At 43.0% G+C, this 27,318-nt stretch overlaps 1 protein-coding gene across 2 annotated transcripts in view; it reads left to right on the top strand.

The window, feature by feature from the left end:
* CREB3L2 (cAMP responsive element binding protein 3 like 2) overlaps positions 1-27,318 on the top strand; it is a 74,395-nt gene that overhangs the window by 35,841 nt on the left and 11,236 nt on the right. Inside the window, exons 2-7 of one of the 2 annotated variants that reach the window (XM_061444899.1) lie at positions 5,996-6,212; positions 20,830-20,996; positions 22,554-22,641; positions 24,392-24,570; positions 25,195-25,341; positions 26,997-27,055. In XM_061444899.1, the coding sequence (XP_061300883.1) occupies positions 5,996-6,212; positions 20,830-20,996; positions 22,554-22,641; positions 24,392-24,570; positions 25,195-25,341; positions 26,997-27,055 (857 nt within the window). Of the gene's footprint in view, positions 1-5,995; positions 6,213-20,829; positions 20,997-22,553; positions 22,642-24,388; positions 24,571-25,194; positions 25,342-26,996; positions 27,056-27,318 lie in introns of both variants that reach the window. The other variant, XM_061444898.1, reaches the window with a different exon arrangement.

Genomic DNA, 27,318 nt, shown 5'->3' with positions numbered 1-27,318 from the left:
AGTCCTTCTTTGTAGGGTTCTGGAGAATGCACATCCCAAATTACAGTTTGATTGTAAGCCCTCTCTATCATGTGACCCAGAAGAAGAATGATTTGAAATGGGGCCCTGAGCAACAACAAGCCTTTGAGCAGATTAAGTGCAAGATAGTTCATGCAGTAGCCCTTGGACCAGTCTAGACTGAGCCAAACGTAAAAAATGTACTCTACACCGCAGCCAGGGAGAATGATCCTACCTGAAGCCTCGGGCAGACAGCTCCACGGGAGACTCGAGGTCAACCCCTCAGCTTTTGGAGTCAGGGATACAGAGGATCTGAGGCCAGCTATACTTCAACTGAGAAAGAGATACTGACAGCCTGTGAAGGGGTTTGAGCTGCTTCGGAAGTGATTGGTACTGAAGCACAGCTCCTTCTAGCACCCCGGTTGCCTGTGCTGGGCTGGATGTTCAAAGGCAGGGTCTCCTCTACGCATCATGCAACTGATGCTACATGGAGTAAATGGGCTGCACTAATTACACAATGGGCTTGAATAGGAAATCCCAGTCGTCCAGGCATTCTAGAAGTCATCATGGACTGGCCAGAGGGCAAAGATTTTGGAATGTCTCCAGAGGAGGAGATGATGCGTGCTGAAGAGGCCCCACCATAGGGGCAAGGCTCACCCCTTGCACTCTGGATGTGCTGACCCCTGTGATTTCCCCAAATGCGGGAAACTTGACATGCCTAGAGATATAGGCAGCATCTCTAGGCATGGTTGTTCATTACCTAAAAGGGGGCAGGTCTTTGCTCCAAGCCCCTGTGGGTACATGCTGCACTTACAAACCCAGACAGAGCTGATAGCAAGGTGCATGATGTCTTTTACAGCTCTTGCCACACAGTCAAGCCTAGAGCTCAACCCAGGAAGGTTGAGCAGCACGTATGTGTCATCTATACCAACTGTTGCTTTGCCTGTATGCCTCAGAGTTTGAAGCCTTTTGTTAGCAAGTGTGACACCTACTCAGACCTCCTCAGTTACTATATAAGCAGCTGCTGGATGTCTGTGAAATGTGTGTTTGATTCCTTGAAGAGGAGATGGTATCTCGATGTAGTCATGCTTCTTGATCTGTTTGATGCTATTAACTAGAAATGCTGCCATCTTTTGTGATAGTTTGTGTTTTATCTCCTACACACCTTTGTTTATGTAAACCACGAAAGAGTTGCTGAAGAAATTATTCCCTTTTTTCTCTGTTATCTTAATGTGAGATGAAATTTCGGGGGAGAAGAAGGCTAGGAAGGAGGGGACAAATTAATGTCTGCGGTGCATGTTTACTTCCCCATGGATGTGGGCTGGTTTGTGGTCTCCCCTTTTTCCCCTCTTTCCTCATCTTCTCAAGGAGCACTGCCTGTAAATTACATGGACACTGATTCCTTTGATACAAAAGTAAGGATCTTGCCCTTCTGCCCCCATTACTGCTGTTCAGGCTTTACAAGGGATAAATATTAGGCAGTGTTGTACCTGTGGGTAGATGGTGGGCTTCATTTTTGTCCTGTGAGTGTATGTTGGGTAGAAGGGATCCTCTCACCTGAGCAGCTTCTCTTGTGGAAGGGGGATTGATCCCTTCAGGAAGGGGAGACCTCAGGGTGAACCCGGAGAGAGCCATTAACTCCCAAGAGGGGAATATCTTGAGTTTGTGGGTGGTTCTCACCCCAGCACGTTGCATGTAGGCTGGCTTGCCCTGCGCTGCTTGGAGAGTGGGGCTTGTTTTTTAAGTGTGTCAGGATGCTGCCGCTGCAGCATCCCTCTGGGGTGGTTCTGCTGGAAGGGGTGAATTGTGCTGCTGCAGTCAGTGTGTGGGACTTGGAGCTGACACAGAACGTTTTCCAGGCTCAGCAATGCCTGTCACTCCTTTGATAATTCAAGTATAGTTATGTAGTGTCATCTGGGGCTCTTGACTTCCCTTCATTCCTTTTTCAGTGAGTTCTTAGTCAGTTTTCTGAGCATGACTGTTTCATTTTAGTCCATGTCACATCTTTAGACAATTGGGACTAGTGCTTCTGGTGGAGAAGTCAGCACTGCCACTCACCTCGCAAAACCCGAGTCTCTTATTTTACTTCAGAGGTGTTCGTTTGATTAGACAAACCCTTGTCCCTTAGGCAGAGCTGGAGAAGAGGGCCTTTGTCTGGCAGGAACAGGCAGATGACGTGGAGAACTGAGCCTGCGGTGCAGCTGGATTGCAGCCAGGTACTACCTTCGAAGCTATCTTGAACCCACCGTGCACCCGGATATAAGGGCTCTCCTCTGTTTGCTTACTGCAGGGTGATTGATGTCTGTAGGTGTTCTGTGTTCCCCAAAAGCACCTGGGATATAGGTGAGAGCAAATGTCCACCCAGATTGGTGGTAGAGCTTTGAGGCTGTAACTTACTTTCTCTCCTTAAACAGGAGCACTGCTAGTTTGTTTGTCTTCTCAAGGCTCAGGGGGAAGGGGAGGCGGAAGATAAGGTTACAACTGTCTTATATCCCTGACTTTTTAGAGGTTAAAATCCCAGCTGGACACATCTCTGCTATGTAGAGAGAATAGTTTAATAATTCAAGCAGAGTCCTTGTACCAACACACGTCTGCAATTAATGCTGTAACTACCAGTGAGGTGTGAGGATAGCAGGAAGCTGGCAATGGGGCTATTTAGAGAGGTACTAAAAACGAGGAAAAAAAAAAAAAGAAAAAAAAGGCATGTTTTCAATGCACATGCTCTTTTCTCCTTTGTTTTTTTAAAGGTGAGGTATCTGGATGAAAGATGCCAAGCTGAAAGCCACAGACAAAGAATTTCTTTTGCAAGCAAATATGTATACAGGCTGTAAGGGTAAAAGTCTCAATTTCCTTCCTGAAGTGCCGTTTCCTGTTCCCCAGAGCAGGGGTTTGGTTGCTACCATATCAGAATTGAGGGTTACTTTGTGGCTTTCCAGCCCTGGAAGTGGCTGATGGCTGTGAAGTTGCAAGTGGAAGCCCAGAGGAGAGAATGGAGGAGAGGGGAAGGAGGGTTGGCAGTGGGAACTTGCTTTGAAAAGACAGAGGGAACAGCTTAGGTGTAGGTGGAAGTTTTGAAGAGCTGGGGGCCTAACTGCTCCTGGGTGTTTTCTGCTGTAGCTGATGCTCAGATGCCTTTTCTGTTTAATTCTCTGGGAAAATGGATGTGCTTTTAATAGACAATTGTTTTATTAAAAAAAAAAATCAAAGTGAGCTGGCTTTAAGCATTCAGTGTAGTAGGAATGCGTATGACATATGATAGATTCCTGTAAATCAAGGATGGTGTTTTTTTGTAATCACTGAGTGAGAAGTCCGAATTCTTAAACTTGTCTGTGCACAGAGTTCAGTAGCTGTGTTGTCTGACCTGAGGCAATTTTTGAGGCTTCTCTATGGACTGGTATTCTGAGTTGCATCACAGACCATTAAAAATAAGATTAAAATTTATAATGAAACTAGAGAATCGCTTAAAGAACCTGATTGACCTTTTATGTGATATCAGACAATTCTGTTGTAAATGCAGATTGTTTTCTTCCTCACAGTTTGCTGCTATGCAGCTGCATGTGAAAAGGAGAAAGCGCGCAATGCTGATGAACATGTTGAACATCCTTCCCCACCCTAAGGTCCTCTTTCTCTCTGGCTTTGGGAAGTTGAATGTGTGTTTCCTTCTTTGCTTTTCTTGAAGTGGTTTTAGGAAGATTCCTTATTCAGAAAGGGAAAAATAATAAAAATAATTTAATGCAGCTACCTTTAATCATATGGAAGAAGTAAAATGACATTTGATATTAATTTCTTCCATATCAAAGCAGTAACAGACAGAAGGCTAATAGAAATCTTTATTTTCAGTTTGCCAGAAATAGCCTGTTCAGCCTGTGGTCATTTTGTCTTTCAGTTGAGTCTTTTAAATTAGAACATCTAAATAGCGTCAGATTAAGTCAGCACTTGGGTATGATATTTTCAAGCCTCAGATTGGATGACACTGGTGACACTAGCTGTGTGTAGAAACCAGGGTATAAACTCTATTTGCAGCCCTATTTCAGTATCTGCTAGTCGTCAGTCATAATAATGCATGCAAGAGCTAGGAAGAGGAAAACACACAAACAAATAAAATTGTCTCTCACCATTAGCCCAAATAAAGTGTGTAGACAGTGGGGAAAAAATTGTCCTTAAGAAAAGGATTGCTTTTTTATAGGCTTGTCCTCCAACTTTTGTCATAACTGGGGAGCATCCCTTGTTTGCACTTTAATGACTGCCTACCCTGTTTTACTCAGTGTCTTTATTGATGCCCCAGGGTGTTCAACTATTCTTGAACATCCTTTTTCTTCTTTGCATAGTGGGGAATTGTAGTTTATACATTTATCCTTGCAGATGTTGGGAGGCAGCCCTGGATGTCATGGGCTAGTGAGTTGCTCAGTATCAAAATTAAAATTAAAATAAACAAGTCTTTTTAAGGTGGTCATGACCCTCTTGCTGAGTCATCTGAGAACTTGTTTAGTACTGTTACCATTTACAGTAAGTAAATACGAAGCTACAAATCTGTTTTGCCATTTGTAAAGGCTTTCCTTCAGCTAGCTTGCTGTTCCAGCATAGCAACTGTGGTCCTCTGTTTATTGCCTTATGTTTAGTAAATATTTTCTTTTCCTCAGTGTCAGTCAGAATTGACTGAAGCCTTATTGATTGTGAAAGAAGGCACAGTTAGCATTCGAGAGCATCTTGGAAGAGGTGCTCAAACTTCCAGGGGACTCTGGAAGCCAGCAGTCCTCAGTGTTTTCCAGCATCAGGCTTCAAGGCCACAGGTGCTGTTGGAGCTGTGAAATGTGTGTGCGTGGGGCTGTAAACACACCGCTTGTCTCATGGGTTTGTACAATATTGACTTGTTTAATTCTTAATTTAGCCTTCAGGAAGCTGAATCTGGAATTTCAGTGTTTGTTTCTGCAGGAGAGAGCCAAGATCAATGCTGCTTGCAAAAACAGAGCAAATCAAACAACATAGACTTTCATAGGATCATCCACAAGTTAACAAAGACTCCTATATAGGATTGTAGAGAATGCCTGGTTCAGAAAAGCTGTTACAATTCATTGTACAAATATTTTTGTACAAAAATAGGATTCTTTGTGTGACTATGATGAACAGGAATGGTTTGTTGCAGTGCAGTTTCTTGGTCTGTCAAAGGTGTAATCTTCTGACCTTGGAAACAGAACCAAGAAGAGTTTTGGCTACTGATGGGAACTGTGCTGAAGTCTCAGGGAAGTATATGGCAAGAGTTTGTTTGTGGTTATTTTGAATAAGAAAAAGTGGTAATTAGTACTGGCTGTCAGGAGCTTTAGCTCTGGGGCCTAGAAGATGGATATGGGCTCTAGTTCTAGGTGGAATGTGACACCTAAAATAGATACATAAATCAACCAAGAAACCTGTTTTATGGCAAATGTGTTAATTGCTTCGCTAGGGATGTGCATGGACCCGTTTTCCTAGAGCGCACTATATGTTCTGCACAGCTAAAATAGTCATATGTGGTGTCAGAGTCTGTCTGAGTATATCTCTTTTTTCTTCTCTGCTTCAGTGAACATTAACCCAATATGTTCTATTCTGTACATAAAGCGTTCTGGTGATAAATCCTGCAGGATCATTCACTACTGACTGGGTTAAATCTGCTTTCCAGGACATGGTTTTGGTAGCATGCTGTAGTCAGTGCCTTTGGTGGGGTGAAGAGGCTGCTTCAGGACATGATTACCATGCTTCTATTTAACGTTTTCGTTACAAGTTAATCACAGGCTCTTCTGTTGTAATGTATGCTTCTGAGAGGACTTTTTGTTCTAGCTGTAGCTCTTCAGCTTAAAGTAGTGATTGGAGGAGGAGGAGGTCGTTAGGCAGGGCTGGTAGATCCTGCCGCTGACTGGCACGGATGCCTGTCGCAGATACTAGAATTGCTCTGATCAATGCTCTCCTGTTGGCATGACAGACAAGCAAGGAGATGAACTCCCCCTCCTCTTTCTTATCTCCACAGCACTTCACAGAGTTCCTGGATGAGTTTTCACCCGATGTCCTAGGCCAGCTCTTGAATGATCCCTTTTTGTCTGAGAAGAACGAAATAATGGAGGTGGAACTGTCTCCGGCGTCCCCAGCGCCCCTCATCCAGGCAGAGCACAGCTACTCCCTCTGCGGGGACTCTCGACCCCAATCTCCCTTGACCCACATCTCGACTGATGACAACTTTAATGAAGGTAGTACACACTGAACCGTTGTTTGTCATCATGATGCAGCAATTAAGTGTTCCTGATGAGGTCATGATGCGCTCAAGGTGCATGCTAATGCTCTATGCCAATTGATATACCTAAATGAAATCACAGAAGGGCTTTTTTTTTGTTTGAAGTCGGTAGGCATTGTGAAGAAAGAAATTTGTCCATAGATAGGGAAATTGTGCTTCGCAGAAGTTCCTAACTGCACTATAAGCATCTTGTATTAGAAGTACCTATCAAAAAGAAATGGGAGAAAGGCCAGAAACGCGCTTGCTTTCATGTATCTGAATCTGTGGTTGTTGAAGAAAAATGGAGACTGATAAACCAAATGAGAATCACCGTGAAGTCTGGGTACTGAAGAACATGAAATGTAAGCAAAAGGGTAAGGTGGGTTTTGTTTAGTCTTCTGAGAAAAAGCAAAGTGGTGATCTTACTGCTGTCTATGACTATCTGATGAAAGGTTGCAGAGAAGACAGAGCTGGACTCTTCTGAGATACGTGATGATAGTACAAGAGCTTGCAAGTTGCAAGAAAGGAAGTTCCAGTTGGGTGTTAGGAGGATCATTTTCACCATGAGAGTAAGTCAGACATTCAAACAGGTGTCCAAGGAAGCTATGAAGTCTTTATCTGTGGGGATATTCACAGCTGAGCTAGGCAAGGCCCTGAGCAACCTGATCCAAATTGGCCATGCTTTGAATGAGGAGTTGGGCAAGATGGTCTCCAGAGGTCTCTTCAAAATGACATAATTTCTTGTTTATTAAAACCAAGCAAATAAACCTCTTAAATTACCCTTATTTTCAGTAGTGAGTGTCTGGAGTTTTCTGGTGTCCCAAAATGAAAATCGGGAAATCTTACATCGCTATACACGTATTTTGAAACAAGTAACTTCGGCTGTCTTGCTGAAGTCTTACAGTCTTTCTTTTCCTTTTCAGGAAAAAAAAAAAGGCAAAAAAAGAACAAAAGCCCATCAAGAAGTTATTGGTGATCTTGTAAAGACATAATTGCATTCTTACATAGATTCTGTGGTTGCGGGAAATGGTGATGCACATAAAACTAATAAAACCAAGAGCATTTTGTAGCAGTTATCGTTAATTCAGCAGTATAAACATCTGGAGAGACAAAAAGGGAAATGCAGGAATGGTGGAAGACATCCAGCCTGTTTCTTTTGGTGTGAAAATGCCTGCTGGCAGGAAGGGGAGTTCAAGGTGAAAGCTAGTGGTTGGTGGAGGAGCAAGGCCATAAATATAACTATTAGGAATAATCACCATGGCAGACTTTCACTCCTAATAACTAGTTTGTCTTCAACTTTAGCTTTACAGTAAAAAGCAGTAGAGCATTTAGCTCCATCAGAATAAAAGGGAGAGAGATTAGTGCTTAGTCTAAGCATTAACAAGCTAAGCTGTTTATGAAGATCCACCAGGACATGAGTTTTCAGAGGCTGGCAGTTTTGTACTCCAAAGCGCTCTCTTAAAACAAGATGTGCTCTGTTAGAGATTTCACGAGAGGACAACTAATAAAACCTGTAAGAAGCCTTTTCAATGGTAACATCATCTATATAAAGCCTTCCTATTTTGTATTTCCTAACTGTTTTATGTTAATATCTTTAATACATACAGGAGATATTAATTGCAGCAGGAGAAATAAGCACAAGAAACTTCCAAAATGAAGCTTCTCTGAAAGTTAACGGGGAGAAGATTCAAACTAGGCTAAAAGTGAGGGGAGTTTCCTCTGGGGAAAAGTCCTGAAGAAATTCATACTGCTGAGACCACTGGGTAATTAATAGAGCTGTAGTCAAATGGTGCTTTAAAAAGCCAAGAAACATTAACAAGTGAGTTTAAAAATAGAAAATGAATGGAAAGCATTTCATGTTCTGTTCACTCTGCAGAGTGTTTCATAAGAGAGGAGGAGGAGGAGGAGTTTTTCTTGGTCTGTGGGATTTTATTTGATCTTAACCTTTCAATACCTATTGACTTCAAAACAGTGAAGCTCAGAGAAATACTTGAGGAAAATGCAGAATTACAGTTCACACATGGCTGGCTGATAGGTGTTCAAAGTCATCACCCTGACAGTTTTCAGTCCTTAAGTCCGTGAAAGCAAGAGTGGGGGATTTTGTGGGTGGCAGTACTGCATGGTTTCACACTGGAGACTGAAAGCATCTCTGCTGTTAGGTGGTGGAGGTACTCAGTGCTCCTGACAGCTCTGGTGAATGCCAGTCCTGAGGGTGGAGTAAGGGGACAGAGATTTGGAGCACCAGTGTTTTCTTGGGGAGCAGGAGGTACAGGGTGTGGAGGGGCAGTTTGGTATGCTCCAGCATGATCTCTTACTGCTGGGAAGCTGGGAGTGGTCTTGTGGAGTGGTAGGGGCTGAAAAATGGGATTGGCTGAGGGACATATGAAAAATATGCAAAATATTACATTCTCCATATAAGCACCCCACTGCAGATTGGTGAGCTCTTACAGCTGTTGTGTTTCCATGTTTTTTTCCATGACTAGGCTTCATGATTCTGCAGGACCGGGTTTAGAAGCAGGCTAGTGAGGATGTTCATGCATGACACGTGCATGTTTGCACATGTGTTATGGACACACGTGCTGTGGACCTGCGTGCCTGCAGTCAGCAGCAGTGCAGCAGTGAGAGGATGATGGCACAGAGCAGTTAAACTGGGTCTGGATGCCATTTCAGAGCTTGGCCCTTAGCTCTAGAAGACCAAGGTGCTGGTATCGTGCACAAAGCATGTGACAAACAGGCTTTCTTCTTGCTTTACAGTGAAGTCAGTAATGTGATGTTTTTTCTTTGTAACTCTCAGCAGTGCTCTTGGCTATGAGAGGCTGGTGGGTTATTTCTCAGGGAGTGCAGAAATGCCATCCTCTCCTAGGCCAGTGGGCATTCATGGGCAGGCAAAGACAGGGGAAGAGCGAGGAGGGGAAAGACCAGGATTTTCTAGGTCCAGGCCCCTTATCCCATATGGCCAAATAACCCACGCTTGGAAGCGGTGCCTGTTACACACCTTATTGTCAGTGTCACACCAGCAGTTACTCTGTTAGCGTGACCTGGAGCTGCTAACTCCTTTCAGCAAAGGCAGCTTTTCAGGTGCCACGTGCTAGTGTATGTTGAGATGCCAGCTGGCTCCCCATACCACTTCTAACTCAGTGCATGTTAATTGTGTGATGCTGCTCAGCTGCTCAGCCCTCGGGTGCCATTTCTGTGCCAGGAGTGGGTTGGTGGCTACCAAGCTGTGTGCTGGTCTGGCCTGCCAGTGAGTGGTGCACTGCCAAACAACCATGGGGGACAGGAGTGTCTTCTACCACACAGGTCTGGTGTCCTAACGGGAAACCTATCTGCCTGCCTTTAAAAACAGCCTTAAAAACTGAAGTTTGTTTCCATGGCAGCAAGTCTGTTGGAGATGTCCAGGAGGCAGGAATGACAGCAGGGTGTGTGTGGCCTATCCAGGGGCAGGGTCCTGCCATCTGCTGCCAGGCCGGTCCCATGTTTTGTTGCTCCACCAACCTGCCTTTATGTCCTCCTTCAGTCCATGCCAGCCAGCTGGAGAAGGGAATTGAATTTTCGGAGTTGTCTCCATCTGGTTCAGTGGCACCCAACATCTGCAGCAGTTTTCATCTGCGTATTCACAAGTGTGGGGTTCCAGAGCCCAGGAGTATCGGGAAGCTGAGAAAAAAGCCTGTCTTGCTAGACACATGATCTTCAAGGCACGTTTAAGCCATTCAGTGTCTATTTCTGTCTTTGGTCTCCAGCAACCTTACTGAAAACGTTATCTAATGTTTCCTTTCAGCCGTTGCGGTGGAATGAACAGTCACTCTGTCTCCATCAGCACCTTATTGTCCACTGTTGCAGGGGAACAATTAACTTCTGCCGTGAGCTGTTCTTGTTGGCCACTACCTGGCTATTACCACAATTTCTACAATTGCTAAATTGACCTATTCATGTAATTGTAGATCTTAATTATAGAAATAAAGTGTTTTTTTTTTTTAAAGAAGTGCTAGAAGTGTAAAACCTGTCAAACTCATAATCCTGGGTTTAACTTTTCCAGTAAGTCCTGTTGACCTCAAGGTGAGAGCACATTTATGCATCCGTAGGATGAAAGACCCAACACCAGTTTTCCCCACTTATTCACTCTTCCAACTTCACTGTATCGAGGCTCTTTCCCAAGCATTGTGCAGAAGAACTTCCGTGAATACTTGCAGCTTGTTGCTAGTGTGGGGTCTCTGAGGGTGTCAGTTGCTAAATCTCTGGTTTATGAAAGCATTGGCAAGAGCAACTATTTTAAAGCACATGTGTTCAAGACATCTGGCATTTAGTTATTTGGTTTCCCACCACCCCCGAGAATCTATTCTTATATTCAATTTTGCATAAACTTTTAAGACTAATGATACTAGACAGAGATTTATAAGCCTGACCTTCTTGCTTATAGCAGGCTGTTTGGACTTTTGTTTGCCTGGTCTGGTGAATAAGGCATCTGACCTGAGGAGGGGCTCCAGGTTGTAACATAAAAAAGGAGCCTGTAGCCCATGTACTAATGATCTCTCACAGCAGGTTTCCTCTTTCTAGTTGTGACCCCTGGGGTTTTTGAGAAAATTGCAGAGCAGCTGTGGAGAAGCACACTGGGTATTTGTGAACTGGAAAATGCTCTTGGAAGGAAATGAAGAAGCTGGGTGGGGAGGCTGAGAATAGGGCTGATGGATAAGGGAGACCTCCTGCTGTGCTTCAGGGCCTTTTGGGACACAGATTCACTTCTGACAGTTGTAAACAGTTATGAGGAAAAGATTTATTTTCTATTACAGTTGGTGCATGTCTTTGTTCAGTTTTCCAGTCGCTGCAGCCTTTTGGAAAGGGAGTGCTGTGGGTCAGAGAACCAGGAGCAAGGCAAAATCTGAGTTTCAGCCTCCTATCTGACTTGAGATGCAAGTTTGGGGTCCTTTCCTACCTTTCCATGCTTTATCTTGCCAGCTGTAGGCACAAACTTTACAGTAGTGGCTGACCATAGCTTTGGAAGTGCGAGATCCGTAGGTGATAGCTGAATACAAGTAATACTGTGGGGCAGCTGTACAGCAGGACCATGGAGGCAGAGACTGCATGGAGCTCTTCATCCTCTGATGAAGTGGTGGGGTGGTTCTCAGTGTGTGTCTATGGTTTTTGTGAGTGTGTTTTACTTTGTGAGCCTTGCAGGGCAGCTTACAGTGGTCAGCCGACTACTCATTTGCATGGTTCCTCTCCTCAAACTGTGGCCAGGTGGCTGGGTGCCTTCCTTTCCTTGTCCCCTGAGGGCTCTGGTTTTGAGACTAGTCTTGGTCCCCACCTGCCCCTCCTGTTCATGCTTTCCTGCTTAGGAATGCTTTGAAGTCACTGCTGGATTTGAAGCAGCTTGCCTTGGCTAAAGGCTTGACAGAATGATTGCAGAAATGGCATGTTTCTATTTTATGCTTAGCTGTGCCAAAACTGGGGCTGGCCCCAGCATATGATCTGTATTGTTATCGGGGTTTTTACTGCTGAGGTTATGGTTTCCTGTAATGCGCTTTTAAAACTTGAATTTTGTTTTTAAACTTCAACTCTGTCTCCTTACATGGTTTGAAAAAGAAAAAACAAACAAGAAACCCAGAGGAAACAAACAAAACCTCATAGTATGTGGTTCCCACTTCTCCAGAACAAATAGGCATTCGACAATAAATGCAGGCATCACCTCAGGCAGTGCTCTGTTCAAGGAAATGCTTGCTTATGTATGGAGTCCACAAGCTGTAATCAGTGTCGTGCTGTCTCTTTGTGTAGAGGCACCTGTGGTCTTCATACATTTTGTAATACACACACATAGTATATGAGTATATATTCTGTATATATGAGACAATATGTGTAGTGGATTATATATCCTAATTTTATTTTTTTTTATAGACTATATCTAGGGAGAGATATGTTGTTCTGCCTCTGCCTTTTTTTTTATCCAAGTACTGAATCAGTGAAATGAAAATGGAACCTCCTCTGCTTTGACTTTGAAGTGTGGACAAAGAAATTCATTTGTGTTTTGAAAAGACGCTGTCAAAGCCGTACTGATAATTTTTGTGAGCACATTCCAATACAACTTTTGTCCTGTGTGGGTTTTTATTTTTTGTGTTTAAGAGATGGGGAGGAAGCCGTTTGATGGTGATGGCCTATATTTGGGTGATTTTTTTTGTGGAAGGGTAACAGCATCTTCGGTTTTAAAGGATGAGAAGACTTTTGAACTTCTATATACCAAGGTGTTTGAAAGGTCCAAAATCTCAGTGTTTTTCAAGCCTGTAACTTCTACTTGGGCAGCAGCGTATCTGAAAAACATCAGTTTTGATTTAGAGGTGAGCATTTTGGTGCTTACTGTTAATAATTGACAACTTTATTTGCAGTCAAACCTCCTTTAGCTTCCAGTTCCACATATGAGATCTCCTTACGGCCTTTATTCCTGCTGGAGCAAAGAATCATCTGCTCTTAGAAACCTCTTTCTTAGGTGTTTGTAGACTGCAGTTAAGTCACCTCTCCTCTGATTTGTGCTTGGATGCAGTTTAAATGAACTGCACGTCCTTGGTGTTTCTCTACAGGGGCTGTCTTCTGGCGACTGAGCTAGTGTAGTTCCTTTCTAAGCAAAGGGACATTTGCTGTTCCTTTCCAAAACTGTGTCAAGTGACCACAGAAGCTGATTTCCCAGGAATAGTTTCCCTAATGATGTATATTAGGGGAATACTCCTCCCACTTCCAGTCCTGCTGTTTCTGAAACCAGTGATCTCATTTTCTCCGCAGTGTTGCGCTGGGAGTTCATGCTCACTTAGGCACTGTGAGCATCAAGTCCTTTTAATGCCAAAGCCTGATTGCTGCCATAATATGGATATGCCTTCACAATATCTGCATGGGGTGTGGGGAGGAAAGTGGAGGTGGGTGAGAGGGAACTGTTTCATTTGAATGTAGTACTTCTTTGGTAATATTCACATATCTCATAAAAGACTATGGTTTTTTTAAGGCATTTAATAGTATCAAACTTTAAGGCTGCAAATCCAAGCTACCACCTCAGTCTGTGCCTCACTCCCTTATACGTAAAGGGTGATGATATAAAAAATAACATTTTTTTAACCCCTAAGTAAAAGAATTAAAAACATCAGGGACTGTATCACAGCTGACAGCTATGCTTGGGTAAGGTTATAGTGGGAAGGGAAGTTAAAGCAGAACCTGTAACTCAGGCATCTGACTGAAAAGTGTCAAAGTCTTTGGAGGAAAGAGGGCATTAACTCTGATTATTTAGGTATGGGAGGAACAATGTGCCCTTGTTTCTATCTTAATAACTTTGATAGTGATACAAATAATCTGGGGGGTTTAGGTGGACTGCATGCTGCTCAGGGAGGGGAATGCTGGTAAGACAGGTGATCCTTTGTTAGGAGAATGGTTACTTCTGCTGTGTGAAGTGATTACTGTATATCACTGCCTTTCATCTTTGCCCATTTAGTTAATTTTTCCTTCCTGGCAGGCACTTTAAAAAATGGGACCCTGATGTTTGATATTCAAACAGTATCTCCTTTGTCGAGGCTGTTTTGCTGGGTTTAGTTTCATTATTCGTGGTGAGAGTGTATGTGCATGCTGGGATGGGGAAATGCCATCTGGAAAGTCTGTGAGAGGAACTGTTTGTCAATGAATATGGGCTCTTACCTCACGGGAGTTGGCGGGTAGCTTTAGCAGCGTTGGAGGTCAGCATTTCAGTCATAATAAACAGGGCTTGTTCCTGCCAGGGTGTGTTACGTGATCCCAGAGCTGGGCACTAGGTACGGTGTGACCCCAGAGGGGAAACAAGGAAGCAGTTATTCCTCTAAAAATGTCCAGTTTGCCTTTGGGAGGCTGGAGAGGCTCAGACTGCAGAGCTGGGGACTCTGAACTTCCTTGCGAGTGGCATGTACACCAGCACACCCAGAATCTGTGCATCAGCAGAGGCCCCTTTCAGGTTCCTGATGGGATATTTCTGCTGACAGAGATGGAGCAGCCATTTTCCCCACAGGCAAGCTGTGTCCCATTTCCAGAGGTGTTTTCCCCTTGCAGCTGTGTTCCCAGTTTGCAGCTGTATTTGTGTGGCATAGAGCTAGTAAGCACCCTTAGATCCTGCTGCTAGCTCTATAGGGGCAGCAACCTCAGAAGTAGGATGCAGGCAAGGATGCAGTGCTTATTCAAAGTACAGCTTTGCAAATGTGGACCCTTGGTTCAAATGTAAATGCCATCTGAGTCAAAGGGTCTTATTTATCTGTGATGAGCTGAGTCTGAGACTGCATACTGTTGTGCAGAAGCAATGCGGGCTGTGCATCTAGGCTCTGTGGTTCATAATGGCAGTACAAGGTCTGTCATGGACCAGAAGGAATTAGTTGAAGCCCTTTTACTCAAATCCTTGACACAGCTAAGAGAGAGATTATTTAAATACGCTTTGCTGGAGAACAGTTTAACTCATGAGGGATCTTCTTGCATTACGTTGTCCAGAGAAGTCTCTTCTGTTACCTGTGCAAAGCACTTCGACCAGTAGTCTGTTGTGGTCTCCTTAAGTTTCTGGGTTTGTCTTTCTCTAGCTGTTTTATCTGTTGGTTGGATGGTGAACTTGAGAAGGTGAGATCTGCCTCTTCATTCTGCTTATGCAGATAAGCATATCCCTTGGTGCTTCTACAGCAGGCTTGTTTCAAATGACATGCAGTCATGCATCTCTTTTCTGTGTGATTATGATCTGTCATGGTGGTATGGGGTTTTTTTCTTTCCCCTTCAAGTTTAGGTTCAGTGGTATACCCCTCAGGTGGGTTTGTTTACCTGGTGGTGCTGTCTTCCTTTTTACTGTAGAGGGGAAAAAAATGTGAAAATGGTGAAATGGTGTTGTTTCTCTGAGTACTTGCATTCTCTGTACTTGGGAGGGGTGAAGTTGAGATACAGAGTGCAGTTCTACCGTAATTTGTTTAAAATTACACAGCAACTCACCAGTGCAATGTGGTTATCCATGCAGAAAGTGTCTCTGATAAACTTTTTAATGACTAGTGCTGAAATGAATGCGGGGAGCAAGGCAGATCTTTTTATTTACTTCATAAGCTCTATTTTGCTGTACATCTATCACAGAGGGTGAAATTTAGTCAATATTGGAGAAGAGCTATTTTTTCTCTGGAAAGGAGGTGGTATGTCAGACAAGACTGAAGGCGCACTTGGATAGAACAATGTTGGATAGAAATATTTTTTAAAAGGAAAGCAAAACTTGCTGGGAACTGTGATACTAAAAAAAATGTATGGTTGAAGTAAGCATTTTTGACCTTGTTTTCCACTTTTCCTCCCCTGCCTTCTTATAATACTATATGGAACAAGGAAAGAAACAAAATGTTGAGGTTCTTCAGAGAAGTATGAGTATCTTAGAAAGCTGCACATGGTGTTGTTAAGAGATTATGTTTAATTTTTTACATATTACAGATACATTAAAAAATTGGTTTTGACAAACACAGAAGTAGTATTCTGCCATGTACAAACACAGCCCTTCTTGGTTGTGTATTTTTCATGTACACCTAAATCACACATACTGATTATCGCTTCAGCTGTGATGCATAGAGGAGCACTGAAATCCATGTCTGCTGAAAACTATCATTATAATGTATATGGTGTGCAGCATAGAAAGAAGTTGACTTGGGTGTGTTGTGCACCCAAATCCAGGTGTATAACTCAGCCTTCATAATGGACTTTAAAGATCTTAAGTTTTCATTGTGCAGAATGTTGCATAGCCTTTTCCCTTTTGGGTTTAGTGATCTGGAGAAAGAGAAGAGAAAAGGGAAAGTCAACTTGTGGTATATTGAGTAGATCCTACTAGCATTGCCCATCTTAACAGCAGATGGTGGAACCTACAGCAGGATTAGTAAATAAAAACAGAGGAGAGGAGTTTGGTACTTGGACACCTTGCTGTAGATAAACACAACATGCAGTGCTTACGCTTACAGTTCTGAGGTAATTATGTCCTATTTTGAGCTTCCCCTCTTGCATTATCTCATACACAGCATTTTGGAACATACTGCATGTTGTATCTGGGACCAAGCTGGACTTGCAAGGAGTGGAGATGTGAAAGGACATGTTTAAAGCTTTTCCTATCAGTGTTAACATTGCCTCAGTTCACTGATTGCACTTATTTTGTCACTTTGTAAAGCTCCTACATTTTGTTGTTGTTGTTGTTGTTTTTAAAGTGGCAGATGCATACTAAATGTGAGTCTACAGGAAAAGTGGGATGATCTTGGTAACGGAAGCGGCACACAAGCTTTCTGAAGGAATGTAATCTTAGGCACAGACACAGAAGACAAGATCTTAAATGCATGTGTCACCCTGGGTTGCTGTGATGAATGGGTTGTCTGGATGCTTGGTTTGAAACTCTGATGTTTAACTTCCAGAAGTGGTAGCATTCACAGCTGCACCTGAAAATTTGATGCATGCTGAATTTTGATAAAGTATAACAACAGTGCTAAACTGTTTGAAAAATCCAATTCCAGTTATCTCCAGTTAGCCATTTTAAATTACTAGATACTTTTTAGCCTAAATTTCTCCATGGTTTACTTGAATTTTCAGGACCTCTGTGGAAATTAATTCAGGTTTGTGAAGCATCTCCCTAGAAGGGAATTAAACATCCCTGTGGGAAGAGAATTTGAATTGTATTGGGTAAAGGAGAGATGAGGCTGTGCATGAGACAGTGAGAATAACAAAGCATGGAATAACTCCCCAGTTAGGGGAGCACCATGCATTCATCTTGTTGGGTAAAGCACAGATTCTGTAGAGAAACTGTTTGATCATGTTGTTAAAACATTCCTATTTTTAGATATATATAATGTGCAAAAGTATACTGAATTAAACCTTCATAAGAATGTCTTAATACCTGGGTGCTTTGCAACGTTAATGTTCAGTTAACATAGTTTGTATGTGAAATTTATCAGTTCTAGTTAAATTATTGCACAGAGAAATGGTAGCTGAGATTTTGATAAGTACTGTGTAGACTCCTTAAATGCCATATTTTGTGTGCCAGAATGCCTACCATTCATGGACTCATGGAAGGATAAGAGAGGAGAATTCTCCTCTAAACAGTCAGTGCATGATAGAGCTCTGAAGTTCATGGGAAGTTTCAGCTAGGAATGGGGACTAGCAGCCTGCATCGCTTGTTCAACAATGAACTTCGGGATCAGTGTTTTGAAGCCTGAGAAGAGATTTTTACCAGCCAAAGTGGCCACCTTTAGGATGTGGATTTTCCTGGCCATTTGAATAGCTAAATAAATCTCATGGTTAGGCTTTCTTCCCCCTGAAGAAATGTAGTATCTGAATGGTTTGCAGGCATGTTTTGCCTCATCTTAGCAATGCAGTGTTGCTCTATTCATATCTGCCTAGAACACTGTCACCAAGATAATTTTCTCTGTTTTTTGTTTTGGACAGTCTTAACAGTTCAGGATCATGTCAAGCATAAACACCTGTAATTCGTCAACACCAGTAATCTACTCTTTCCATACCATGTCTTTCTTTTTTCCTTCAGTGGGTCCCTTGAGCCAGCCTCTGTCCTTTCATTTCAGTATTTCATGAGCACCTTCTTGCTTGGCCTCTTTATTCCATGAAACCTCTCTGATGGTTCCCCATACCCCTCCATCTGACTCTTGTCTTGGAGAGGGTATGCTGTGCCTCTCAGTATGACCAGTATTCTATAGCCCGCTCAATTTTTCCCATTTGCCTAAATTTGTCTGGTTTTGGCAGAGTAGACTGAGGTCCTATGAGGTATTATAAGAGTAAACTAAGAATGATTTACAAATAATGTCAACGTGCTGTGCTCATGAAGAAAAGGAAGGAGAGTGGGAAATGTCCTGGTAGCTGTCTTAGAGCAGAGAAGAGAAAAAGTAGGAAGGGGGAGAGTGTCAAGGTGGGATTCCAGCAGTATATTGCTTCATCCCTACCTTTTGCAGGGTTATTCATTTGGAATGAAATCTGTCATAATGCATCATAACAGGCAGTGTCAAAGAAGTGTTAGATGCAGTTCTTCAAAATTATTTTGGTGTTAAATGCAACGTGTTGCTGTCGCTGAAAGCCATCCATAACCTTACAAACTGGTTAGACTGGATTTCAAGCCTAGAATAACTCCAAGCAGTTTGTGCAGATCTAAGTGGTGATGGCAGGGATGTCAAGTTAATCAGCAAAGTCAGATTCCAGAGGACTAAAATGGTCAGCTGAAGGCCTGCATATCTTACAGTTTTACAGCAGCTGAATCCTTGTGATGAGTCTGAGTTAGAGGTGAGAAACATCACAAAGTGCAGCCTTAGAGGACATGCCCTGTTTCGCTGGGCATCCATGGCTAGGTTTCTCTTCTACTTGCATGATGATACAAATCAGAGCTAATTACTTGCTTCGCTGATAGCTCTCATTTATATGTAACCTTCCTTCCCAAAAGGCATCTACAGTAGATTACAGATGATCGCATTGCTATGTGTAGCTTGCCCCAGAGGTACAAGAGAAAGCAAGCGGAGGCTCTGCACACCATGATGCGGGGGAGATCTTGGCAGAAGTTATCCAAACAAGTGTTTTAAAGTTGCACTTGCCAAGGCATTCTGGATTTCCAGGCAAAGATACCACTTTAAAGCATTTACCTGAACGATCCTCACACAGCGAGGTACAGGTAGTCCACAGATCCACTGAATATTTCATTGCAGTCAGCAGGGATTGACCTGCGGTCTCCTGTTTGTGAGTAGAGAGGCTCAGGGAGGGTTGAAGGAGAGCAATGTCCTCTCTCCTGAGTTAATATTTAGACAATGCTACCTCTTTTTTTCATAAATACTTCTATTTTTATATATCTGCATTTCCCAGAAAGCTTTGGGAGTAAGCTCTTCAGAAACTTAAATACGGTGTTTGGCCCTTGCTGTAGAGTTACTCCTTTTGGCAGAGCTGGGCTCACTGTTCTTGAGCTTCTGATTACAGGATACATATTTTTTCATTTTAATTCCTTGGTGTGTCTTTACTCAAATTACCTCCTTCCTTGCCAGTGGTGGAGGTTCGGTCCCACCACAGAGTAATTACTAGCACTGGAGATGTACATTCTTCTCCCTTCTTCCAGTCACCCAGCTTCTGCCCAGTGCCTGTGTGCCGTATATGTGTGTGGTGTTAACAGCTTGGAGGGTGTAAGCCTGCTTTTATTTTTGTTACCTGTTTGCAGCTGAACTCTGCCGACATCTCACCAGCTTCATAGGCTTAGATGTGTAAGGAAGGGTCTTGTGTCAGCCTTGCAGACTGCTGGTGGCACAGCCACAGCACTGTGGCTGTCTCCCACAGTGTGGATGCAGCATGAGGTTAATTCAAAGCTCTAAGGTGTACGTGTTTGCTCTCTGCTTTAATGCCATATATGCAGTAAACACTCTGTTTGAAAGCAGAATAAAGCTTTGAAAGAAAAAAGATCAGCACTCTTATCTCTTGTGTATATTTGGCCGCAGATTCCAGCTGCTCAATTTAATGAGCTCCCACAACTACTGACTAATTGTAGCAGAGGACTGTGCTGTGTGCTCTTGGGATGCAGTACAGCTGGTATAGGGTACTCTTCTGCAAGAGAAAATAATTTATATGACTGAAGTCTGGCAGTAGGGATGGGAATAATTTTAAGTCAGAATTACAGTTGCCAAAAATGCATTTGTTTTTTTTTTTATCTTTTTTAAGTGGGGTTGTTAATAGCCTTGTAGGAGTGTTTTAAAAGTTGAGATCTTCCAAGTTCCTCTTCTATCATATTTTAGACCTGGGATAGTAAGTCCCTTCTCAGCAAGCCAGACAGCAGCTGCTTCATGAGTGGAAACTACCAACTTACCATGCCAGCTATATTCCAGTTCTTTACAGGGCAGGGCAAACCTTTCAGCTTTGTTCAGGAAAGAGTTGCCTGACTTCCTCCTGAGTAGTAAGCTTGCAGTAAGTGGAGCTAAGGGACAATTCTGTCAATGCATGATGCACGTTTCATTGCTGCCAGTCAAAATACGCATCCCATGCTGTGACTTCCAGAGGCTCAGGGGAGGAAATTAGCATGATCACCACAGCATTGGTGCTCCTGTGAGATCATCAAAGCCTTTATCCTCTTTTATACTTTCTTAATGAATCCTTGGGAGAAAATTTTGAAGTTAAAAGTATGAAAAATCCCTTGGTTTTAAAAGTATAGTATCACCACTCCAGCTATTTGATGATTGCAAGCAGTAGAAGGAACAGAACTGGCTAAATGCTGTCTCTACAAGGAGGAATAAAACTGAATCAGCAGGCATTAGCATGTGTAGGACGTAGCTCCCTGGCTGCTTTACCAAATGGCTTGTTTAGTCTTGTTCTCCTGTGTGTAAGCAGTTTTCGGCAATGTACAGTGATTAGTGTCCTGTGTCTTTCCTCACTGCTCCTCTGCATATCCTGGGGCTAGGATTAGGTTACAGCCCTGAAGTGGCATGGTTGTCTGCATTGACTGAGAGCTGAATAGTAAGGGCAGAGTTTTGTTGATGGCCTTCTGTGTTTGTTTCCCTTCTCTGGAGGAGGACTGTCATTATTTTCATTTGTAGTCTTTCTGTCGCTGACCTAAACATGTGGTGTCCAATTTCCTTCCCTGGCAGGTGACCTGGAAAATGAGGAATGGTGTCTGGCTACAGAGCTTACTCCAGCAGCAATAAAGACTGAGCAAGTGTTGTGCGAGACATCAGGCCTTGCTCCTTCAGTCAGTCTCACTGTCACAACCACGTCACTGGAGGGGGAACAACCTGAGCTACAGACTGATGCCCTGGTACCCGCAGTTTTTCTGTTCTCCTCTCTGCTCAATTAGCTACAGATTCTCCTAAGACTGCATACCAGTGTAGCCTTCTTGGTGCCAATGCTTGTCAATTCAGGATGCACACTGCAGTCTGCTTTAATGGTTTTTAATGTTTGCTGTAAGAACTCGTGCTTCAAAACCCTTATCTGTATCTTCCGTTCTTAATGGTTGAATGCACAATTTTCTCTTCTGTGCCAGCCCCAAAGCTTGGAGCTCATGTGGCTTTAGAAGTATTTAAACAGTTTCTAATGAACCAGTCCCACCTGAACTAACCCATTTTCCCTGTCAAGCCTGTGACAAGCTAAGTGTCTTCCATAATAACTTGCTTAAGTGCTGCAGTGCTTCACCTACTCAGAAGAAGACTCCTTGTTTGAAACAGTTGGAGAGTTTCCCTTGTTTGCCTGCTAAGTCACTTCTGTCAGGTCTGTGAAGTTTGACAGTGCAAGCTGCTGCTTCCACACCAACCTGCCTCATGAGGAGCATTTGTGATGCCTTTCTGACCACAGCTGGAGCAGCCAGTGGGCATTCTCAGGGGCTTAGTTTGGTTGTGGTTGGGTTAAGGAGAATGAACTGCTGTAGCTCATAGCTCACCACGGTCCCCTGTTTGTGGAGGAAGAAGCATGAGCGTTCTCACTCCCCAGGGTGTGATGTCAGTCCAGGCTGGGTCGAGTTAGTATATGCTGAAATAAATGTTTCCATTTGGTTGTGGATCAGAAATATGTGCAACAAATTATTTTATGAGAAACTGAAGAAATTCAACGTAAGTTTCCCATAATTCTCTTCTAGTCTAGATGTGCTGTACATAGTCCTGGTGTAGTCTGCGATGCAGTGATTTGCAGAGTACACTAGGACTAGCTGGTGGCTCATTACCATTGCGTGGATTAATTACACAGTTATAGAGAGTTTGGCTGCATTGAGCTTGCTGATGTGTCAAGACTGACTTCCTCAAACCTGGATCTGTAGCACACAGGCGGACTCTGGGCAGCAGCTTGTCAGCCTAGTGCCCCAGCCCCATCAGCAGGGCAAGCATATGTTTCCTCCAAACTTCAGTCATCCATGACTGTCTCTTTTCCTGCTCCTCTACATTGTGAAATGAATTTAGGTCTGATAATCTGGTGCTTCAGTAACTGGCACCTTATTCTTGCTCCCAGATGACAACACTACCAGGAGTGTTTCTGTCTCTGCTCGAACAGACTGTGCGGTCCGGCAAATCCTAGCGGCAGCTCTGTTGCTAAGAGAAGTAATTTGAGTGGGTTGCATGCTAGCTTTCAGTCTGAAATGTCATCTCTGAGGCGTAATCTTTTATTTAGCTAAATATAGTAGTAAGAAAAGCCATAGTGGGAGTAGTCAGGGCAGTATTCTCTGTAGCCTGGTTTAGCAAACTGTGTGAAGCAGCTAAAGCTTTGTCTGTAGCAGAGCAGGAGCAGAAGGAACCTCTCCATTTTATGGGGAAGTCATCCTCAACTCCCTCTGTTAAGATTTTTAAGATGTGTGCTTAGGGTTTTCATGCTGTTAATTTCTTTTTTCTAGATGAAACCACTGAGCCAGAAAATTCTTCCAGAGATTAAATTGGAGCCCCATGAAGTGGATCAGTTCTTGAATCTCTCTTCTAAGGAAGGTCTGTTAGTTATCAACCTGAAATGTAGTGGGAGATGACCAGAATGCATAATAAGTGTACTTTAGCCTGATTAAATATTTGGCTTCCTCATTTGCCATGTTAATCTTTAGGCTGAAGCTGTTGCCTTCTAGGGATTCAACTCAGGCTGTTGAAGAGCCAGACTCTTTTCTGACCCATTTTTGTGTTTTTCTTGTGGAGGGAGCTTGAATACTTAAATTATTTAGGCTTAATTAGGCTTTATCCTTACTTATTTAGGCTGCAGATCAATTTGAGGGGACTTAAATAGGGCTTAGAAAACATGAAGAGTGTAAGTGGAAATGCTACTGCTTTAACCTCTGATACAAAATCAAGGATGTGAGTTCATGGGAAATTTAAAGTTAGGTGCATCTTTTTGTGGCATATTAGTTTTAGTAGAGTTTTTAAGAATTACTAGGATCCCTTTGCACTAATCTGTGAATGAGGAATGAGAGACAATGATCCCTGCCCTGAAAGTTGAACACAGTTTTGTGGCACATAATATGTTAACACAAGAAAATTTTGAAGGAGCCAAATATTTGGGCTGAAATTTGAGCTGATGACTGCTTCTCATACTTGATACTCTGTTAATGAACTCATTTGTATAGGTAAGTATGACTGCTCTAGGGAGAGAAACAAGTGATGTAGCAGGTGGAAAAAAGGAAGGCTATATCTCAACCCAGGGAGTAGATTCAATTGCTCAATCTGTGGGATTAAGGGCCTTGCTGTTTTTCAAGTGTGTATCTTGTGACAAGTACTAGAGTTCAGATGCTAGACAGAAAAAGCTCATGTGTGATAGCTTTTCTTTTTTTATTTTTTTTTTAATTCTTCCCCCACCGCCCATTTGATTTTTTCAACTCCAATTTTCAAAGTATAACAGAAGTGGAAGGTGGCAAATTCATCCCTGTATATTCCTACTCCCAAGTCTCATTGCTGTAAATCTATCTTGGAGAAAAAAATTGCTTAGTTATGGCTGGTTTGAACACCTGTGAAATTATCCATGTGAGTGAGTGAGACATTGCCCCATTTCTCTTGGTCCAGACCCATTTGGAGATAACCAGCACTTTGCTTGCCAATTCTAGCATAGGTTCTTTTGGCTGCAAGTGCAGTAGAAGCTAGCTTGATGTCCCTGGATAGCACAGTGTGAGAGGTTCCTGTGCTGGTTGCCTGTGCTGCTCCTGCTCCGTTAGTACACTTGCTGTCACAAGGTTATCCCTTCCTTCCAGTTGTGCCAAACCAGGTCCTTTGGAGGCAGATTTCTCTCCTCCCTGTTCATAGAACACCTTGGATGAGATCCCTGCTCTTGAAAAATGCTGACAATTAATTTAATCCACAGCGAAGTTAGGATAGACTACTGGTTTTGGAGAGAAAGTATGCTGGCTCAGAGCCCCTCTGTTGATGCAGCTTCCCAGGGACAAGGGACCTCTACTGCAGGGATATGCTTAAACCTCCAAAGCATTTGGAGAAGAAGCTGTAGTGTAGGTAGAAATGTCTGGAGCATATGTGCAGAGCCCTGTTTTGTCTGTTGAGCCTAAAGATAGCTGCTGCATTTCATTCCTTCTTGGGAGACCTACATGCTCTGAAAATCTTCCAAGATGCCACTCTTGCTAGTGCTTTTGCCACTTTTTAGCAGACAGTCCTAGACTTGGAAACTGGATGGTGGCTGTGGCTCTAGTGGAAATTGAAATTAGCACCTCAAAACCTTATGTTATATGTCTCTCTTGCCATTTAGCAGTGGATCCCCTGCATTTGCCTCCAACCCCTCCGAGCAGCCATGGCAGTGACTCTGAAGGAGGGCAGAGCCCAGCTAGATCACTCCCTCCTTCAAGCCCAATCCAGCTGCAAGCCACTGCTAAAGTGACATCGCGCACAGCTTCAGCGCTCTCCAATTCCCCTCTCCTGACTGCACCACATGTAAGTTGGGCTGGCTTTTTCCATTATCTCTTTCTCTCTTTCTTTAAGTACTGGTTTTGCCATGGATTTGCTAGCTTTCTGTTGTTCTCTAGAGGAGTAGATCTCTGGTCAAAACTGCACAGCCAGTAATTCTTGCTCACTGGTCTGTTTTGTTCCCACAGAGAACAGAGTGTGCTTCTTTCTAAGTTGAGACAGGGTTCAGGAGTGCTTTGAGGTTTGTCCCACCATGGATTGTGTTTCACATGAGGGCCCAGCCCTTCTAGGTTAACCTGTCCCTGGTAGATCTGAATCTGTCCTCTTGTCCTGTTGAATGCAAGTGGTGATTTTCAGGGAAGGATTATTTCATTTGTCTCTTTCCATGTTTGAGCCAAGAGAAGTTTTGCTTTTGGCCTTAGTGTGTGCAGAGCTGGGCTGAGAACAATCCTGTCCCAAAGGTTCAGTCTCTGAATGGAAGCTACCTAAAAGGTCTTCCAGTTCCACACATTCACAATTGCAAGAGGCTGCTGGTTTAGTAGGCAGAGTTTTCTGAATTGGGAAGAGCTGCTGCCTCTCTTCCCTTACACCCTTTTCTCTAGGGCTGTGTGCACTTACTGGTACATCATTTCATTTCTATACCACTTGCAGAAATTACAGGGGACCGGTCCACTCATCCTGACCGAGGAGGAGAAGAGGACACTGATAGCAGAGGGGTACCCAATCCCTACCAAACTGCCCCTGACAAAGGCAGAGGAGAAGGTGCTGAAGAAAATCCGCAGGAAAATAAAGAACAAGGTAAATGTTAGTTAGCTTTGCTGGGTCATTCTAACTTACTCTTCATTTAAAAAGAAGCTGCAGCAGTTCTGCAGCAGTGATCTGTGGTACTGCTGAATGCTGTAAGATGCCTTTTAATACAGTGTTTTTCTTTGTTCCTAAACACATGCATCACATTGTCTGTCACTGACTCTGTGCCTCTGTCTAGTTATTTACCTGAGCACATGAACAATAGAGTATTTAGCAAGCAAGGTATCAAGTTGCTGTTGCTTGGCTCCATTTTAAAAATAGGACAATCCTACCCTTATGGTAGGCAAAGACCTCTGTATTTTTTCCATGGTGATGAAGGTGTTCTTTTCCACTGTTTCATGTTTTAAAATCTGACTGTGTATTTCAGTGCCCTAGTCTTTTATCATTGAATTTCATGACCTTTAAATAAACGGTTGATACTAAGGCTGTGAAATGCCCTATACAACTGTTCTTTCTTCCAGCTTGGGGAAGTGCCTATTGATAGGGAGGAAAGCATTTTATTTCAAACGTGGCCAGCTCGCTTGTTGAAATTATCACATATTTTAAAGTTAATGCCTTCTGTTACTGGTTTTGCAGATAAAGGTGTAAATTTGCCCACACTGAATTAGAATTTGGTCTTGTAATACAGTTTTGAAAATTTTTGGAAGTTAGCTTGTGTATTTTATTTACCACTTTCATATAATCAGAGCCATTTATATTGGAGGACATCTCTGCAGGTCCTTTGGTCCAGCTCTTTGCTTTGGAAACAGGCTTAGCTTAGAGCAAGTTGCTCAGGGACTCGTCTAGTCTCAAAGGTTGATGAGTCCCTTGCCAGCATCTCTGGGCAACCTGTTCCCATATTAGGCCAGTCTTGTGGTAAAACCAAATAATAACTAATTGGATTTCCCTGGTTGCAGCTTGCATTTAATGCTGTACACCTCTGAGAAGAGTCTGAATCATTTTTACTGCGCAAGACAGTTGAAGACAGCAATAGGATTCCTTTCTTAGCCTTCTATTCTTAAATCTGAACAAACCCAGCTTTCTCTGCCTTTCCTGATATGGCATGTGCTCCAACATGCTTATTATAGCAGTGGTCCTCCTCTGAGCTTGTTTCTGTACATCCAAAGTATTTATTTCAGAGCCACAAAACTCTACACTGTACTCAACTGTGGTCTTGCAGGCACTGAACAGAGGGGAAGAACCACTTCTCTCAACTTGCTACTTAATGTAGACCTGGATATGGTTAGCTGCCTTTGCTACAGAGGCACATTGCTGACTTACATTTGACTTGTTCTTCAGGACTCCCAAGTATTTTTCTACAAAGCTGCTTTCTAGTGCATATATGGGCTTTACTTTCTCAGATGCAGGACATTGTCCTGGGATCATCTTTTAGTGTTTGTCCTAGGATATTCTCTCCAGATGAATCTGATTTACTTTTTAAGTTTGGTTCTGTGAGAGCAGGGACTGATCTTTTTCCTGCTACTGAGAGAAGCTTCAGGATGTGGGAACAGACCAAGTCAGTGCTTTGGTTGCCAGAAATAGAAATGAGAACAGCACAGAGGCTTTAATCTAATGACATCAGGTCTTTTCACCAGTTTATTAATTCATCTCTGATGCTTTTTTTTTTTCTACACAAATATTTGGTATTTTTCTTCCTTTTTCCTTAGATTTCTGCCCAAGAAAGTAGAAGAAAAAAGAAAGAATACATGGACAGTCTGGAAAAAAAGTAAGCCAGCTGCCTTCCTGTTTCAAGCAGGCCAATAGCACTAGTTGCTGGACTGGGAAGGGATCCAGCTGTTGATGCTGGGACTGTTTCTTGCTCAGAGTGCCAGCTGCCATCTCGTGGTTATGACTGAGAAAAGGCCCTTCTGTTTTCCGCTTGAACGTGTGCTGGGGTGCTGCATTCGTTACTGTGTCTACCTGCAACACATTGCTAGCATGCTGACAAAGACTTTAAACATTAAATAAGGCAAGACCCATTTGCTATCA

This window comes from Pezoporus flaviventris, unplaced genomic scaffold (assembly GCF_033815535.1).
Source record: "Pezoporus flaviventris isolate CSIRO_AGI_PZ_B2104156 unplaced genomic scaffold, CSIRO_AGI_Pfla_v1 ptg000002l, whole genome shotgun sequence".
NCBI lineage: Eukaryota > Metazoa > Chordata > Aves > Psittaciformes > Psittacidae > Pezoporus > Pezoporus flaviventris.
Note: the sequence above shows the minus strand (reverse complement) of the source record. Positions and strands in the feature narration are given on the sequence as shown.